We start from the raw sequence: 20,362 nt of genomic DNA on the forward strand, positions 1-20,362 counted from the left end.
GAAAACACGGCCGTTCATGTAAGCTCCCTACCGCCGGAGCGTGCAGGCCACGCGTCCCTGTGTTTCCTTTCATAAAACTTTACACTGCACACCGAATGAGCTGACCAAATATTTCTTTAAGTTGTAAAAACCACGAACTTCGCTCAGAGAGGTCCGTAAGAATCGATCTGTTATATGTTGCTAAGATGCCAGGAAAGTTGAAAGGGTCAATGAATGAATAGATGAATTTTGTTGGCTATTATTAACACCATACTAAAGAAAAAAACAGACCAAAAATTATGCAGCGATGCAAAATAACTTCAGCTGGCTGCTCGACAAACCAGACATTACATGAATGAGAACTCGATATATATGCACATTACACTAATTAGCAAAGACTAGTTATTTACTTCATCATCATGGATATAATAATAATCACCATGACTGCACTCACTGCAGGGCAAACACCTCGCTCATGTGCCAACAATTAAAATGGTGCTGTGCTTTGGGGCCATGATATCCCGGCGAACTACATAAACTACTCTGTCCACCCAACTTTTTGAATACCCCTCACACGTTTTCTTCGAGTTAGAAACCAGTCTGTTACTTTCAATGACGAGCTTTGCCAGCGCACGACATGCCCTGCTCATGCTCATTTCTCCTTCTTGATTTCGACCAAGATGTCCTTCACAGCCGCTTGTTCTCTGGCCCAATCTGATCTCTTGTTGTCATGAAGACTTACCTATAGGCTAATTATTTTACATGTTTATAGCACATACTTCAACTTTCAACTGTACTCGGTGTGCTTGCAAGCTACATTCACTTAAAGCGCACTCCGCCAGTGTCCCCAGTTTCGATACATGCGTTCGCAGTGGGCACCGAGTGTTAAATATTAATTCGGAAGAGCGGCGAAGACGAACAAGAGGACCAGAGCGTGCCTGGAGAGCGCGCCCGCATTCCATTTTTGTTTTTTAGTTTTTAACCCAGCGTCTAATAAACAAGACGTTCTCTACTATGGCTCCCCTTCCTGGTTTTCAACACCCAGGTATACAATGAGGCACACTATTGCTTTGGTACAGGCATTGCGGTGCTTGGCCGCTTACCCGAAAGACGAGGGCTGATTCACGGCTTTGGAGGTCGCATATCGGTGGAGGCAAAATATGTGCATTGATTGTGTGCCACGTGCTTTGATGTAAGTGCACGTTCGAGCACCCCAGGTGATCCCAATTTTTGGAGCTTTGCAGTACGGCGGGCCAGATAATACAAATTTGGTTTTGGCTTGTTGAACCCCAGAAATTACGAATATTACGATTGATTCGATTGATAAGTGCGGTTTAACGCTTTAAAACCCACCATATGATTATGAGGGACGCCCGTAGTGGAGGGCTCTGAAAATTTTGATCACCTGCGGTTCTTTACCCTGCACCCGAATCTGAGCACGCGAGCCTACGGCATTTTCGCCTCCATCGAAAATGCAGCCACTGCAGCCGGGATTTGACCCCGCGACCTGCGATAAAGCAGCCGAGTACCTTAGGCACTTGACCACCGCGGCGGCGCATGAATATTGCGACAACGTGAATGGTATTTTTGAGCTTCACTGCATAAGCCGACGCATTCATAAAAGGTAAACGATACAACAGTGTATTTTCAGCGAAAGCTGTACTCTTGTTTAAGAACCAATGCTCATTTCAAGATTATTTCTAACTAGATGGCCCTTGTTATAAAGCAGTTTTCAATGAGTTCGTTATATTACTTATACGCATCAAACGTAACAAAATGATTGTTACTATATTTTCAAATGTAGTCAGAAATGTCTTTTTATTTCTTGAGTAAGTATAGGATGCGTCTGCGAATAATTCACATGCTTGAGTAGGCTTCAGCTGACTGCCACATATAATTGAAATGTTAGTGATAAAAATAAACGTTATATTTAGATTGAATCAGTGCATTATTGGTTAACATCGGTCGTTTTCTGTCCATTCTCGGTTTTCTTTACGTTTATCTTTGTATAAAGAAAGCGCGTATACTGTATTAGAGCACACAATATTAATTGCGTTGCCTCTGGCAAACAGTTCTTATTTGGTTATTTATCTCCATTATCTATATATATGCGCAAAAATAGATTTGAAGCTTCAAATAGATAACACACATTTTGAAGTCATCTGGTAATTGAAACGATTGCAAGTCCATGCTGGTATGTTTTGGACTTTCTTAAAGATATAGGCAAGACGATGTGACTCTTATGGGAGCTGCTGCCTTTGTCGGTGTAGCCTGTTGCTGTGAATGATGTGGAGTTGCTGTCTTGCTCTAAAAGAAAGTAGAGTCGCTGAACTTTCGTAATGCATGAAGCAATAGTTTATCCAAGATAAACGCCTGAGCGCGCGCGCGCGCACACACACACACACACACACACACACACACACACACACACACACACACACACACACACACACACACACACACGCACACACACACACACACACTCACACACACACACACACACACACACACACACACACACACACGCACGCACACACGCACACACGCACGCACACACACACACGCACACACACACAAACACGCACACATACACACGCACACACACACTGACACAAACACACACACATGCGCGCGCGCGCACGTTGGTTGCGTGTCACAAGCTCAGTTCGCAACGGGAGATGCTTCTCCTGATATTATACCTGCTTTTTATTTTGTTAATGTGCGACAAGCGTGAAGTGTATAGAAAAACAACTGTTCTCTTAACTACCGACCTGTGATGCAACATCTCTACACGACTGGGCAAAATTCTCAGGTATTCTTTCTCATTCGCAAACTGAAAAACTCGGTTTCTGCTGCAGTACATGTCTCAAGAAGGCAAAGATAAAGAAAACACTTTTATTTTTAGCGAACGAGCACATAACTCTATTTTTTTTATTCCTAACATCTGCTGAAGCACAAGGTTACAGCACCTCAGAGGGACACAATGATTATTCAAAGAGGATTTGCTAGCTTGTACTTCGACTTATTTCAAGAATCATGGTTCCTACCCGAAAGAACAAAACAATGAAAAAATACACAAAAACACTACCAACGAAGAAGCCACGTATTTTGCTTCGTTCGACGCTACGAGGGGACATCCCGAAAGCTAAGTTTAATTTACGTCGATTAAGCGCCTCGTGAAAGACAAAGGACAAAGCGATTGAAAGCAAGCTGCCCCGTTTCGACAGATGTGTGGTGAAGGGAAAGGGAGGTCGCTAATGAGGGTCACATGTGGCATCCCGCCCCTACACAACAGCAGTCTCAGGCCTCGGAAACCATTAAAAGTTTGCGCTATGAAAGGTTGCAAAAAAAGCGCGTTTGTCTAGGAAGAAAGTAGCGAAACAGTATTCGTGTTATTGAACTGTTACTTAGAGCTGTACCACAAAAAAGATCAAAGTGATGCGCGATGAAAAAAAAAATAGAAACAGAAGGACAGAAAGAAAGCTGTAGTCACCGGGTTGGTCCGGACGACATCTGACAGTCCCAGGTAATCACGTTCCAATTGCTAGTGATTGATAGCTGTCATTTGTTTGCGTCATCATATTATTTCAGAACGTTTCTCAATACCTACATACCACATCTTCAAACCACAGCTAAAATAAAAAAGTAAGAAGTGGCTTATGCTGCTTTGTCAGGGTATTCATAGCGTAAGCTACAGACATATGGATGGACACATGCACGCGCATGCGCACGCCTAACTTCGCTAAAGAAATCTAGATTTATTGACCTGCAAGGTAAAATTACGTCACAATTCACTCGATATGACAACAAAAAAATGCGTAGCTAAATACCTTTCGTAAATGTATTGGCATTGTGCTTATAAGCACAATGGTGAGAATTAGCTCCATCACTCCCGTCCTATAGCCATCACTGAGGGCAATGAGCGCCATGAAATTTCCAGAAACGCCCACCACGACACTTAGTAAGAACTGTATTGTTGATTATAGTTTACAACCAGGCATGCAGTTTCGGCTAGAGAAGGGTTTTCTCTGAGGGTTTTGAGCCGTGACAGAAGTGCAATTAACAATTTCAGGATTTCCATAAGACATCAGACCACAGAACCACCTGTACAAAAGCAAGTGAGCGCATTCCTCTCGTATAAAAGGACAACAGCCCCGCGAGCTTCTGATTGAAAGTTGGACTATAATGGCTGATTCTGGGGGTACTGCGGCTAAACCTAGAAGGAAAATGATTTTCAAAGCTTCAATTTGGGCTAGTTGGTACGGCATTTTAATATGGTAGTGCTGAGCGAAATTCACAAACTAGTAACGACAGAGGACACCACTTGTGCTGTTCCATTGTTTAGTTATTTTTTGTTCCATCTCACTCAGTGCAACTACGCCTCAAGGGAAGTGACACTGGGATTCAAAACACAACATATCATGACATCTAAGACCATAGAAGACAGGGCTCTGCGCAGTAAACTGATTCTTACTGATGCAAGTGCAATAAAGCTAGAAAGCGAAAAAAGATGTCAATGAACAACCAGCATAGCTAAGAAATCTAAAAAAAAGCAGCATTATTACCGAACGAGCTTAGAACTTCTCTTTGTTCAATATCAAAATTTTGCGTTCCTTGTTGGCCAACCTCATTTGCCATTTATTTTTATAAATATTATACCTAATGATAATGAACTGACATTAGACTTAACAAAAAGACGCTTATTCGCGTTCCATGTGCCACGTCGCTTTATCGGTTCAATATTGTAACGCAAATGCCTTTGGTCACGCTCACCGCTGCTTCACTGCAATCTAACCTAGTCCATTGCTTTGCACAGCTGACGCTTCTGGCTCATAAGTGACGAACCTTCTCTTCTATACCACTTCGTCAAAGCTTTGACGAACATTGTAAGCCGTTGTTCAACATTGATCCTGTTATCGGACGAAGCGCGGGCAAATCGATGAGGAAATACTTCGTAAAAGTTTAATAAAGAATGAAGAAACACTATGCACAGAGAACAAAAAAGAAAAACAAAAGATTAAGAGTGAAGAGAAGTAGAAACTTATTGACACTCCAGTCATCGTGTCTTCCCGTGTAAGCCTCCCCCGCCAAAGTAAATGAGCCCCTGACTGGCTCCGAAGATCCAGGCATCTGGATATAGGTAATACATGCCCCTACTGCCCTTGCAAGAGTGCCAATAGTTTTCATCAATCTGCCCAAAGAGGATTAGAGTAAAACCTTTAATCCTGGGCCCCACATCTTCCGCCTTTCGCATCAAGTCGACAAAAAGAGAAGAAAAAAAAACGCCAATTGGAAATGAACAGAACAAAAAAAAAGTTCAGGAATAGTTTCCAAAGGAACTCAGTGTATTTTTACTGGTACACGGTGTCTTTTCATTCAACCAACGGTCCTCAATTTTCTTTATTTATTGGCGCTTTCAGATGAAAACAAAAGAAAAAGAAACATATGTAAGGAAAGAAGACTCACTCGTACTCACCCTGATGAACAAAATAACGTGTATCACGTGCTGATATTGTTGAATTATATATGTATACATATACAGGTCACCCAATCATCACGCAGCGTAATTTGCAAAAAAAAAAAAGAGCAACGGCATTACGCGAAGCAAAGCTCGTGCATATTTTTCCCAGTGTACTGTAGAAGCCGCTAGTAATGATTTTGTTAATGACAAATAATTCTAGTTAGTCATAATTACGTGCATAACTAAAAAACGTGCTAGCCTAATAATGAATTGTCAATGATGCAGATGTGCGCATGGTGAAATGACAACTGTCAGTGCTACTTTCAACAACGTGCTAATTGCGTGCTCATTTCGTCCTGTTAATAAAGAAAGGCCACGAAATAGGAAAATTAACTCACGGCCAGACTCTGGCAAGAACGCCATTCAGGAAGCTTATTTTACCGAACGCTGAGCACATTTTAAGGTTGAGCTAATGCAAAGGGATCTTCACCCGCGTGCTCAGCAGCACAACACTTCAATTGTTACAAGCAAGAACGGCGGTGAGCGCATTTATGTCTAGGCAACAATAGAATGTGGCAAAGTGGAATCAGACGTCACTTCGACGAACGATCACATTTCTAAATCAGAAAAGGCTGATCGCCCAACAAGCCCACCACCTGGATCACTAATTATTGGAAAACAGGCGTACACAGAACCGCAAGTGACTTGCTTAGTCTAGAGCGCCGCATTTTTGTGAAACGACTGAAAGCTGGGCCAGTCAGCGACAGTTCTTAGACATATTTTAATACAGCGAACGACACCAAAGGGGGCGGGGACAAAGCTACAGCACTGATTTGCAAGTGAATTTTTATCAGAAAACTAGAACGAAAAAAAAAACAATTCAACCTTCGCCCACACGTGACCACAGTAACGCAAGAAAACAGCATATCAGCTGACATGTTGAACATTAAAAAAAACTTTTATTCATCCAACGGATACTCTCCAACAGCATAAAAGTTAAAACATCGCGCTGTTCAAGAACATAACCTCGCTATCATGTAGGGCTATAGAAGTCACGCTGATGCATTGTTCACTCCCCCCTCCACCCCCTTTTTTGCGCACACATCTCTCATAAAGTTTTGTCCACACACAGAGATCAATCCACACGAGAAATAATTGAAGTATATAATATCAAAAAAGAGGCGAACAATGATTTGATTGATTGATTTGTGGGGTTTAACGTCCCAAAACCACCATTTGATTATGAGAGACGCCGTAGTGGAGGGCTCCGGAAATTTTGACCACCTGGGGTTCTTTAACGTGCACCCAAATCTGAGTACACGGGCCTACAACATTTCCGCCTCCATCGGAAATGCAGCCGCCGCAGCCGGGAATCGAACCCGCGACCTGCGGGTCAGCAGCCGAGTACCTTAGCCACTAGACCACCGCGGCGGGGCGCGAACAATACATCAGCGTGCCTTCTATGATGAAGTTTCATTTTTACATGGAAATTACGGTGGTAGAAAAAGCCACAATTGACGATATGACAGATGATTGCTCTCCAGCTGTGTGCTTTGCACAGGATCTCTTTCTTTCCCCGCCGCGGTGGTCTAGTGGCTAAGGTTTTCGGCTGCTGACCCGCAGGTCGCGGGATCGAATCCCGGCTGCGCAGCTGCATTTCCGATGGAGGCGGAAATGTTGTAGGCCCGTGTGCTCAGATTTGGGTGCACGTTAAAGAATCCCAGGTGGTCGACATTTTTGGAGCCCTTCACTAGGGCGTCTCTCATAGTCATATGGGGGTTTTGGGACGTTAAACCACACATATCAATCAATTCTTTCTTTCTTTTCCTCTTGGTCACGTTTCCATCAAATACCTAAACGGTTATTAGTGTGCGCTCGCGTTGCGTAATACCTGTGAATTTCGTGTTTTTCTTCGTGTTCAAAAAGCGCGTCGCCAGTGTCAACTACAAGCAACTAGCTCCTACTCTCGGTCTTCTTGGAGAAGAGCACCAATTTAGACTAATTGGTCGACGTTCATATTGTAATGAGTTTCAACTGGTCTACAACAACGGCGACAGAAGACGGCATGAGCGCAGATGTTGTCTTCTCCTTTTACATTGTTGTTCTTTTCTATAGCGCAGATAAAGTCATTACAGAGCTATTTCTATACAAATCGCGACAGGGTGCCTTACTAAAATCATCACTCGTGGCGTTTCACAATACTTCGTTTTTTTCTTGTGTCGGCAGTCGCTGATGCGGCCCTGTAAAAGACGTCTCTCCGCTGCTCTACTTGCGCTTGCGACTCCCGTTTCACTAAAACCCTGCACTGAGCCTCGCCGACAAAGACATAAAAGAAATAAAAGAGGCTTGATGCCATTCTCTGACCCCGTTCACGCTTCAGCGCTTACGCCACTCGTTGCGTGCCTCAGTGTACTACACGGTAAACGCTCTCGGGGTCCGGTAAAAGACCGCCGGTCACCGGTGATACCCCAACGAGCTTCCCGCTGGGTGCCGCAGGCAGCAAAGTGAGATGCGGCCGGCCACTCGATGAGTCTAATTCGATAAGAAAACTGTAGGCAAAGAAAAACAAGGCAACCTTGCTGCGCTGGGGGGCGACTCTGGCAAGCAACTGTCGAAGGATGAATGCGGTTCGGCTGGCCACCATATCCTCGTATACCGCACGCACACGTATGTGGTAGCGGGAAGTAGAAACAAGGAGGTTATGGAGGGGAAAAAAAGGGAGTAAAGGTACGAGAGGAAATCGCTGATAAAGGGCAAGAGAGAGTGTGGTTTACGCGGAAGCAATGCAATCGGCCAAAGCACTAAGGTCACAGGGGATGGCCTACGAGGGGAGGTCGCCTCGAGTGAATATTTTATCCCAATCTTGTTAGGTCCTGCAGAGACGTGCTCCCCTCTGCTACTTTTGAGAAAGAGGGAACCAGTAAGGAAGAGGGAGGGGGTAGGACGGAAAGGGGTCTGGGCAAATGATTAGAATTTGAAAACAGCCCGCAGCGCTCCGTCGGGACAAATGCGGGCAACACGACCAAGAAACAAACACGACCATCTTAGGAAAGCATTTCCGCCTCGCTCTCTTGCTACGGCTATTCCGCTTCCGTCGTGTCCGCTTTCTCTTAGAACGCTTTGGAACACGCGGGAACTAGCAACGACTCGAGATGCTGGAGAGGGCGCCTTATGCGCTCTTTGGTTCAGAGAAGCGCCTTCTATATGGCATGTCTATTGCGAGTAGTATATTCCGCTAGCGCGGGTTGCTCGAGAGAGTGGCACGGCTGACTTTAAATAGAAAATTGCAACGGCTTATTCTCATTTTACTTTCCCGTTCGCGTATAACTAAAGGGTATCAATTGAGAAGCAGTGCCATGTCGTAACACTTGCGGCCGATCACAACGGCGTTTGATAAAGCCTACGACGCCGCAGAAAGACCCCGCCGGTTATATTGGTCTTCGAGCCCAATTTAAATTTCTCCGCATTCCCAGCGGCTCGAGCGTCAGCATTCGCGCGCCGTAAAGTTTAGGTGTAGGATGCTTCGTCGCACAGACGATTTCGCGCTCGCGACGCAATATTGCGTTTCTAAACGAAGTGGCTTGATTCTTACAGCAGTGGCGCTCTTTGCACGCAGTGCGCCTCACGAAATTCTAGCAGGATACTCAACATGCAGAAAAAAAAGGCTCGAGCATCCTCGCTATAATGAGGACCAAGTTCGCTGCTTATGCAACGCCTAAACTTTTCTGTTTCGTTTTCAGGGCCGTGCAATTGAGTTCGGCATCACACAGATGAAATGTGCTGCTAGCGCCAACCTAGTGCGTGTATGCATGTCGGCCGAAAAGGCAGGCCCCGCTAAACTTGAGTGACTCGTCATGTTGCAGTGAAAAATGCACCCACTACAAAATTACAAGCACCCCTAAAATGACGAGTATTGAAATATATTCGAACAAGCGGTGTGCCTCGGGTTACATTGCGCGTACGGGAGCTGCATCATGCTTCGTGTATCTTCGACTCCTGCCTTTTAGCGACGTTTAATTAAAGTTTGTCGGAACGTGTCGTTGCTGTATAGAAGAGAAAAGGAAGAGAAGCCCGAACCCGTGTATAGAAAACGCAATAAAAAGAAATGTCCCGGGAATAAAACCCTATGGCACAACACCACAGCGGAACAGTCACCACGCCAAACATGGTAATCAGTCAGGTACCTGACGCTAGCTTGTTCTTAGTGGTTAGCGAAGTGCACTAGTGTTGCAACAATGTTGACTTTCGTGGTTAATAAAAAAGGTGAACTGCAGTTACTCATAATTTCAATTCATAAGTGCCGCGGAGAGATTATACGGCTAGTTTGCCATTTCCTAATTGAACTGTACCTTGAAGTCGTTCAAAAAATCTTGAAACACTTAAACGCATCTTGTTCGAGGCTAGAAATCGCTGTTGACGGGTATAAAATATGCCTCATTTTGCGGAAATAAGGTTAGTGTACATGATGGATTGTATCCTGTAATGTAATGAAGAAATCAAACACGTGTCAATGTGGCGTTGGACTTCAGTTTGGTTTACGAAGTGATTTGCACTGTTTCCATTCCCGCAGAAAAATATCATAGTTTCAGAAATGCACTCGTGCGAAGTAACGCATAATTAACATAAAGTATTCGTGCTGGTGCATTACAGAGTACCATCAGAGACCTGGTGTGACCTCGCAAGGCTCCACAAGAAGAAAAAAATCGCATCAATTGCTTCATGAAGTCGCCTTCATCATCGAGCACTTATTTGCATATAACCTAATAATATGTGCTCTACACTGTTCAAAACAATAAGCGTTGAGAACTGGTTAATGATTTGTTGATAATTACCTGAAAAAGTTATTATCATAAGAATCATGAAAAGTGCCGCACAGCTCTCCAAAGGAACAAATCTTACTTAACCAAGAGAACAATTTTTGCGATAAAGTCGTGTAATGATGAGTGACAATAAATAAATAAAGAGATACCATGGCAAATATAACGTTACTACATATGATACTTACTGTGTTTTAAAGCTCAAATTGACAAAGTTCACTTGACCAAGTCGTTTAAGCTCAAAGATTTGGTAAACAATATTGGTTCTTTTTAACTGCCGCAATCCACATGAGGTATTCAATTTATCTCAAAATTTATTGGCAATCTAATTGTGGTGCTTGATATCCGCATAAAAAAGTTTATTGTGCGTTGGTAGCTGAAATGTGGTGATTAGATATTGTTTCAGAAAGGCGAAGGAGTAAGGCAATTAAGGAGGGTTGTAAACTAATGCTTAAGTTCATTTATCTTTCAATAGGACAGGCAAAAGCTAGAGTATATTTTACCAGCATATAAAAAATAGCACTCTGTTGAGTTTTGAATGGAAGCCGATAAGAGCTCCTTATTAAGCATTAGAAATGAAACAGGATGAAACCATTAGGCATCACGCAAAAAAATGAATAAATTGTTATTTATATTTAAAAGTAGAGTCGAAAATTTAATGTACATATTTCTGATAGATGACAACTGTCGCATATTATTTAATATGCTACAAAGTACATTTTTTTGTAAAATATTTTATAGCTAGCCCAAGAACTCCCGTTGCTTGAACGGGTGACAAGATTAAAGCCTAGGATAAGTAGGGCACCATCCGTTTGGGAACAGTAAAGAAACGTTTACACGAAATTTCTTCTCTTAGAATAAAGTTTGTCATGACACCACGGCTTTAACAATGAATGTAATCTAACCGCAAAAGTTTTTGCCGGCATGGGACCGTGCAACAAGAAACATCCTTCCCAACGAACGCATCAGCCCTCGCCTCGAAGGGTACAGTGAACCGATTTTGAGCTACAATAATGTTCACCGAAGTATCAAGTACTACAGGTAAGTGGCGACAAAATGGTTGAGTTTCGTAAGTGCCGTGCTACGCAAACTTTTGCGGTCAGCTACGTGCGACGAGAACGACAGCACTTAAGTGCGTTTGGAGATGGAAGCGCGCACTCACCCGACTCGAGCACAGCCCAGACAACATAGAACAACGCGGCCGGCAACATGAAGATTTCGGGCGCGCGCGATGAACAAGTGTCTGTATCCTGGAGCTCCGAAAGTGGCGCGGCGCGCGCAAACCTCGCGTGGTGAGCAGATTGGAGCGGCGGAACTGACGGGACAACTTCGCTTCCGTCGCGCCCTCCTCTCCTTCACTTGTTCCCTACCCTCTCTCTCTCCTAGTCTAAGAGGGAGGAGGAGCGCGCTCGCCGCACTCGGTATCAGACAGCGCACCTGGTGGTAGGGTCTCTAGACTTTTTATATCCGCCCAGATCGATACTTCGTACGGAACGGACGCTATTCGAACAAGAGGCGTCTTCACGTCGAAGCACCCCGCCACGACACGCCTCGTCATTCAGACAGACAGACAGCCTTCGGAGTGACGCGGCGGTTTCGTCCCGCTGCGAGCTCCGCGACTCGCTTCGGTTGAAACTGCAGCGGACGGTGAACCGAGTAAAAACGGCGTATACTTGTCCTGCAACGACAATCGCCACCGAGCTTGACTGATTGTTTGATATGTGGGGTTTAACGTCATAAAACCACCATATGTATATGAGAGACGCCGTAGTGGAGGGCTCCGCAAATTTCGACCACCTGGGGTTCTTTAACGTGCACCCAAATCTGAGAACACGGGCTACAGCATTTCCGCCTTCATCGGAAATGCAGCCGCCGCAGCCGGGATCGAGCTTGATTGCGTCCCCTTAGTTGAAAAATCCGCGCTTGCCACTTTACTATCAAAAATGCTGAGTCACGCTGATAAGGAGCGTACCATTCTTGACGTGGAAGTGCCGGGTTCACGGCGATAATGCGAGGAAAGGCGCGCAAGATAGGTGACGTTATTGGAGTGGGACAAAAAGTTACTTTTTTTACTCACTCATCTTAAGACTATGGAACGGCGTAATATTGATATGGAATGGTTCGCAGGCTGCCTTTATTTCTGGCAGTTCCCCGGTACAAAACAACAAATAAAGTAATTGAGCATCATTAGTCCCCCGAAGGTTATTAGCTGAGTCATAGCGGCATCCTCAAGTAGGCAGCGTACTGTAAACCATGACGTGACGGGCGACACGGAAGCTGACCATGGCTGAAGCTGAAATGACGCAGCAAGTCGTGTGTACAGGTTCATATTTCAGAACTGAATGCGAGCTGTTGCGTTATCAGAGCTTCGGTTGTCCCGCAAGACGTTCTAAGAAATGAAAACTACCGGAAGGGCTACATCCATTGCATTGAGATGTAGGGTTCTCGGTAAAGATTTTTTTGCTGCCGTATTTTGATTAGGTCAGGAAAGGACTTCTCTGAATTAGAAACGGCCACTAGTGCTTTTCTGGTCAGTTTTTTTGTGATATGGGAGGGAAGATCTGATACAGAATGTTTTATCTTTAAGAACACTTCACTGTTGAAACACAAGCTACGCGAGTAGAGGGACCAGTGTTTGTGCACAGTGTCAGTGTGGAATTTATTGCACTGAACTAACTTAATTACTGCTTAAATCATCGAAACTGGTTCGGAAGTTATGCGTGTAGTCTACGCTGACGAAAAAGTACAAATGGGACATATCTGCGTTGGTTTCTGAGTTATGTTGTAGCGTTCCGAATAGCAACATTACGAAACAAAATTGATAACTCTGTTTGATGCAATTGGTGTGCTTTGGTCGACAATTTGTCGATCACTACGGCGATCACCGAAGTGAAGCATCGAAGACGTGAATATAGTGACGAAGGCAATGGTGGCTCTCTGACAGTGCAAGCACGGCCATTAAAAAATGACGACAAATAAGTCGCGGCTGCAATACGACGATGGTATCATGGCAATGATTGGTTGGTTGGTTGGTTCCTCAACACCTTGGCGCAACTCACCTAGGGGGATAGGCCATGAATGGGACGGTGCCTTGCTTTTTAAATTAATTCACTTCTTGAAAGGGAGCGTTGGAAAAATTAGCAAATATAGGTAATAATAAAAAGGTGTTAAATGTCTAGAAAAAACCTTGAAAAGAAAACATATAAACATACAAAAAATTATACATAAAACAACTGAAGTTACTTATTTTTAGCATTCCATTCTTTTTGATTCTCGTAAGAAATTTGTAACAGCGGTAAAAACGCTCCTGTGGCTGAATCCAAATACGACTGCGCCAAATGAAAGAATCACCGGAAGTGTCAAGTTTAAGCCCAACTTTCGTAGGGGTTCTTTTAGTAGATTTTCCCTTTGAGTTTTGAATTTTCGGCATGACAAAAAGAAGTGCTCCAAAGATTCTCTCTCATTACAATAAAGGCACAAAGGCGACTGTGCCAGACCCGACCTGTGAGGGTAAAAGTTCAATGAGGGGACTCGACAACGCAGCCTGGTAATCACTGTTTCTTCCTTTCTTGATGAACACCACTTGTTCTTCCGAGGGAACTTTAGTTGTGGGAAGTCTGATACAAACAAAGGGGATTTTCCAAAGTTATTGGCCGTTGTGCGTTTTTCAAAGCGTGCTGCTGTGATATATTCCGAAGTAGGCAAAATAGGTAAAACAGGACAATCAAGGGAAGATACAGCTAGTGCATCTGCATGCTCATTCAGAGCTAAACCTCTATGGCCTGGAACCCAAACTAGTCGGACGAGTCGCACATGTGTAGGAATGAGCGAGTAGAAAGTTTCTAAGGTACGCGAAAAAGTTGGTGAGCTTGAGGCAGTACAGACCGAGAGACAGTCTGTTAGAACAATCACCGCTGATAGATCTTGCGGCACTTTACGCAATGCAAGGACTATTGCCAGTAGTTCAGCTTGGTAAATAGGTGTAAAGTCGGGTAATCAAATTGAGAAAGCCTAATCTAGATAGGATGATACGATTCCCACGCCAGCCTTCTCTTCATGAACCGAAGCGTCAGTCGCTATCACAATGGATGTTTCTAGATTGGCCAAATGATCTTCCAAAATGCCATTTATATACTGATATGGTAAATTTTTTGCATTCTTGGGATATATATTGTCAATTTCTATCCTAATTGCATCTACAGCGTCGAGCAGAAGTGTTTCCCAAAGGTTAACTCTTAAGGGCTCCAAAAGTTTCTGAGTAAATATTACTTGAGGACACCTGAATTTAGGCCATTGGTGGTTGATAAATGAGGTCTGCTGGTTAATGAACACATACTGTGCCCTCCGCTGATGTGATGCATAGATTTTAAGGAATGTACGTACTGTTAGAATATGAAATTTTTTTATAAGAGAAGGCAAGCGGGATTCTTCGTATAGGATATTGTTGGCAACATATTTGGGTAGCCCTAGGCATAAGCGTAAAGATTCGCGTTCTAGCAGAATCAGTGGTTGAACTTTGTAGGCCGGAGCGCCAGAAAAGAAAACACAGACGAATTCTAAAATCGGTCCAATGTACATGCAATATATCATAACGAGCACGTCTCTACGCAAACCGGCACGATAATTACTGAGCCTGCGCAGCATCCCTACGGCACGTGCTCCTTTAGCAGCCATGTTTTCTATGTGGGGACTCCAGTTAAGTGTTTCGGTGTAGGTTACCCCAAGCACCTAACTGACTCGACCTGAGGTATGGCGTCCTGTCGGTGCATTAGTGAAATTCGCACTGGGGCATTTTGTGCGAAAACTATGACTGTACTTTTGTTTGTATTGAGGCATAGGTTGATATCCTCCAGCCACGTTTCCAGACTATTCATGTATGTCTGCAGAATCAGGTACAGTGAGTGAATGTCCGCCGACGCAGCAAAAAATGCAATATCATCGGCATACACATAGACCTGTACATCTTGCTGTATGGGAATGGTACATAGTAGTGCATTAAATAATAAGGGCGATAGTACAGACACTTGCGGTATACCTCTCGTTTGCCTGTATATTGAAGAGTTGACACCAGATTGCGAGCAGTAAAATTCTCTATCACCTAAGAAAGCATCGATCCAGGCCACAAAGTATTGAGGCAGTCCTAAATTCTGAAGTGAATCTAGCAGTTTAACATGCTCCACGCTATCATAGGCTTTTGTGATATCTAAGGTTACCAAAGCGGAGTATTTTTTCTGATATCGAGCAAGTTGAATTCTGCTTTCGAGATCCACGTGCGCACACCAAATGGAGCAACCACGCCTGAATCCAATCTGACATGGGCTCAGTGTCAGTTTTTCTGACATCCATCGATCTATACCTCCATATAAAATTCTTTCAACGAGTTTTACTAGGTTCGATGTAAGTGAAATGGGCCTGATATTATCTAAGGTAAACCCAGCGCCTTGCTTTTTTAATAATGGAATCACTTTTGTCATTCTCCAATCAGGTGGCATCCAAGAGCTTCTAAGTGAGTGATTAATAATTTCGAGTAGGCCAAGTAGGTATATTTTATGTACTGATTTTATCACCGCTGTCGTCATTCCATCAGGACCAGGAGCCGAATGGGGTAGTGTTCTGACTACGTTTGCTAATTCTGCAGGCGTAACCTCTTCAAAATCCTCAGCCCTTTGGGGGGACTGGGCTTGGTATGAGAGAAGTGTCGTAAAGCGACTTTCTAGGCCCTGAGCTATATCTTCTAGAAGGGTTTTCAGTTCAACTGACAATGACTTGCTAATAATCGCGCTTCTACACTTTCTTTTATTCACATATGAAGGCCAAATAGCCCAAGGTCGTTCACTTTAAAATCAAGCACCAGAGTAGCTGATGTCAGCGAAGTTGTGGTATACGCATAATAAAGATGAGGTGAATCCGCAAGACGAAGCGAAACACAGACCAGAGATGCATAGCGTCGCTTCCACCACAAATTTCGCCAGCAACCAATGTCAGCCGAGGCAGTGAAGAGGTTATCTGTGTTCGAGGGACAACAGTGAAAAAAAAAATTGTGAGCCATTTATGTGATGTGAAGAAAACGACGACAACGACGGAAGTGCGGGGCAAGGCGGATGTGATTTTGAGCCAACTGTGAGCGTGAGGTCAGCCAATCAGCTGATGAACTGTGGTGGCCCATAGAGGTGCACGCCGTTCGACGATTGGGCCACGTGTGAAGATTACGTGGCGGTAAGATTTGTGGATGGGGAAGAGCCGAAGCAGCGGCAGACGGAAGACAGCGGGCCGAAGCGTGGGAGGTGGTAGGCCAGGTTCCGGCCAAGGGAAGGCGGCTGTACCCGCTACTGCCGTCGAACTACCAGCTGGGGTGGCTTTGCCGGCACGAGTACCGCATCTCAGCGCGCGGCCTGGGCTGCTGTTCTGTTCCTTGCTGAGGGCATCGCGGATTTCGGCAAGGCGCCTCCGTGGTCAGCCATTCGGAACAGCGACAGACGTGGCCTGGCTAATGCTCATGGTTGCACCGAGTGTCACGTCTCGACGCAAGCTGTTCGCTGGACGGGCTGGCCATTTCCCGCCTGAAGCATTGCGTCTCCGATGTGGGTTGACTGCTCCGTAGTTGCACCCACACTGTCAAGCATCATCGTCCCCACAGCGTCGCATATGGAGACGCACCCTGCTCCCCATATCCTATCGCCGCCTCTTGCCCGGCACCTCAGCGGTCGTCGGGCCCCCTATCTCATCGGGAGGTTTTGGAACTTTCCTCCTTGAACTCGCGTTCATTAGCTTCCTCGTTGGGTTAGACAGGTTTTGTTCCTTAATTGCCGTGACGCCTTTTCTGCTTATTTATTCTATATATTGACGCATGTCACCATTGATGAACGAGTCGCTGTGGCTTATACTCGTTTTGGGCTGAGAAGAAGAAGAGAACATTTTCATCGCTTCGTTATTTCCTTAGGGGTAAACTTAAGTTTTCAAAATTGTTCCCGTCAGGTTATTACGGCAGTCTGGAATACAGGCTCAAAAGCAGATGACTTGTAGTTAAATTGAATATTTTACGTATAATTGCCCTTTCATTTCTTTACTTTTAGTTTTAAATTTCATAGCTTACCTAAAATAACATTTAACAGTCTCTACGTTGCATTCTTGGCCAATCCCCCAAAGTGGGTACGTGTCATGTATCTAGTATAGCAAAGCAAAGCAAAGCAAAGCTCTGGTTCTGCTGAACTCCTGGCTGTATGCCTTGTTTTGCTCGTGACATTACTAAAGGAGACGTTGGGTACGGGTACTTCGGCTATGTTGGCAATCTTGGAGACAGCTACACCTCCCAGGGCAAGAAGTAGCCACTGTCTCCGTGGGTTACCCCTGAATTTGGCTCCTTGGCATCGACACCCAGAAAGATGGCAACTCCGATGACAAGCCAGGCGGTCCAAACCAGCGATGCCCATGGTTCTTTTCTCGCGCATGCTTTTCATGCGCCACAGACACCAAAGCCGTTTTATGGAGACATCTTCGAGGATGTTGATGACTGGCTCAACCACATTGATCGGGTTGCCAGTATCAACGAATGGGACGATGTTCGCAAGCTGTGACGAGTTTACTTCTACTTGGAAGATTCTGCGAAGACATGGTACGAGAACCACGAGGGATCCTTTGCAACCTGGCACGAGTTTAGCCCACAGCTCTGTGACGCCTATCGCAACACCGAGAGGAACTAGAGGGCTGAACAAGCCATATCTTGCAGAAACCAGCGGCCGAACGAACGAGTAACCATGTTCGTCGAGGACATGCTTTGGCTCTTCAGGTGTGCGGACCCGGCCATGCCGGAGGAAAAGAAGCTGTGACATTTGATGCGCGGAGTAAAAAAAAAAAACAGCTTTCGCTGGACTCGTGCGCAATCCATCGACGACAGTCGCCGAGTTCATCAGTGAGGCAACCACGATGGAACGTACTCTGCAGTAGCAGTCGTCACAATACGAACGCCAGATCTCGGCCACCGCATGCTCTATCAGCTCTGACGAGAAACAGGCCCTCGCAGACTTCATTAGAGGTATCGTTCGGGACGAATTGCGACAGCTTCAGGCAGTGGGATCCCACCCACCTGTGTCAGCCCTCGTGGATTTAATCAGACAAGAAGTCCGGCAGGCCGTCACACCCCTGGCCCCAATCGCACCACTGCTTCCCGAGGCCCCAGTCCTGACATACGCAGTGACATTGCGATCCCCTGCGCCACCGGCTATAGATCCTGCTATGCGGCCAAGGTACCAAGCTATGCAACCATTCCAGGACACTGCTTCGAGCCCGCCTCTCGGCTCAAGGTTTCTGAGCACACCCTCCTATCTGTCGTCTTCCTCAAGACAAAGTGGTAGCAAGGCAAGCACGTGGCGCACCTCGGATAGCCGTCCGCTCTGCTCTCACTGCGGCGAAGCGGGTCCACTATACGGCAACTGTCAATACCGGCAACTAGGTCTCTGCGGCTTCCACCCTGATGCTTGATACCCATGCTACGGTGAGCGCCCCCGTGAAATCAAAGCCTATCTCACGGGCCAGTGAACTACTTCGACTATTCAGCACAACCAGTCGAGACCACCATCGCCTTGCCGGTCTACGTCACCCAGTTTGCCCTCATCGTCTTCCGCTCCCTTCAGGAGCCGGCCACCAATTCCCCGCAGAGGAAACTTGAACGGCGACTTCTGGGGGTGAATTCGCGGTCCGGCGAACTGTAAAGGACCCTCTTTCACCGCAGCGACCTGACGGAACCATTTCGGTTTTGCAGTGTTCTCTGACAGCAGAAAGATTGTTTCTGCCGAAATCGCCGTCTTCGTCGACAATCATGATGTCAACGCCCTCGTCGACACCGGCGCCGACTATTCCGTAATGAGCGCCACACTGGCATCTGAACTGAGGAAGGTTACCACACCATGGCAAGGACCCCAGTTGCGCAAGGCAGGTGGCCATCTGGTTATGCCTACGGGTATGTGCACGGGACGCATTCGAATACGTACGTCGACATTTGCGGGCTCTTTCCTCGTATTGCGCGTGTGCTCTCGGCCAGTCATTCTCGGAATGGACTTCCTTCATGAATACGGTGCCGTCATCGACCTCCGTGAATTACTTGTGCCATTCGAAGATCCTTTTTGCGCTGCAACTGACGGTACGCAATTCCAGAAAAGAGCGCTCCGTGTTACCGACGACTCGCTGACTCTCCCACCTCGAAGCAGCCTCTTTGTCAAGGTAGAATTGGGACAGGACGTGTCTGACGCGGTAATTGCAGAGGACAATTTGTCCCTCCTAATTTTACAACAAACCTGTGTTGACCGAGGAATCATTCAGTCTAGCAACAGACATGTTCACCTGCTGGTCACGAACTTCAGCGACGAATATCGCCATCTAACGAGACATACTGCCATTGCATATTTTGAAGAACTTGCCGATGCTGAGGGTTCGTCCACGTTAGCTTCATTTTCATCGAATGGCCACCCTGACGAGGCCTTCGCGAGCACTCTCGACGTAAACGAGAGTCTACCTTCAGCTCAACGAAAAAGCCTTTTCCGTATGCTCGGCTCATTTCACGACTGTTTTGCCACTACGTCAAAGGTTAAACGGACACCACTTGCTCAGCATCGTACATCATGAAACCCACTGAGAGACCCATCCGAGAACATGCCTATAGGGTGTCGCAAAAAACAAGACGGTATACGTGACGAAGTCCAGCAGATGCTTCAGGACGACGTCATCCAGCCATCGACTAGTCCCTGGGCTTCGCCAGTTGTGCTAGTAAAGAAGGATGGTACGTTGCGCTTTGGCGTCGATTACCGTAAGCTTAACAAGGTCCCCAAAAGGGGCGTTTATCCTCTGCCCCGGATAGATGACTCGTTGGACTGTATACGCAATGCTAAATATTTTTCCTCCATGGATTTGCATAGCGGCTACTGGCAAATCGCAGTGGATGAGCGCGACCATGAAAAGACAGCTTTTTCTACTCCCGACGGCCTGTACGAGTTTATAGTGTTGCCTTTCGGTCTATGCTCAGCGCCAGCTACTTTCCAAAGAATGATGGATACGGTTCTTACGGGGCTCAAATGGCAATCATGTCTTGTTTACCTTGATGACGTCGTGGTCT

General features: G+C 45.6%; 1 protein-coding gene across 1 annotated transcript in view; it reads right to left on the reverse strand.

The window, feature by feature from the left end:
- Positions 1 to 11,551, reverse strand: part of LOC119172724 (uncharacterized) — a 66,398-nt gene extending 54,847 nt beyond the window's left edge. The window contains exon 1 of the mRNA XM_075892936.1: positions 11,420 to 11,551. Coding sequence (XP_075749051.1) covers positions 11,420 to 11,468 — 49 coding nt within the window. The 5' untranslated portion in view covers positions 11,469 to 11,551. The remainder of the gene's footprint in view (positions 1 to 11,419) is intronic.
- Between the last annotated feature and the right edge of the window lie 8,811 nt (positions 11,552 to 20,362).

This window comes from Rhipicephalus microplus, chromosome 4 (genome assembly GCF_043290135.1).
Source record: "Rhipicephalus microplus isolate Deutch F79 chromosome 4, USDA_Rmic, whole genome shotgun sequence".
NCBI lineage: Eukaryota > Metazoa > Arthropoda > Arachnida > Ixodida > Ixodidae > Rhipicephalus > Rhipicephalus microplus.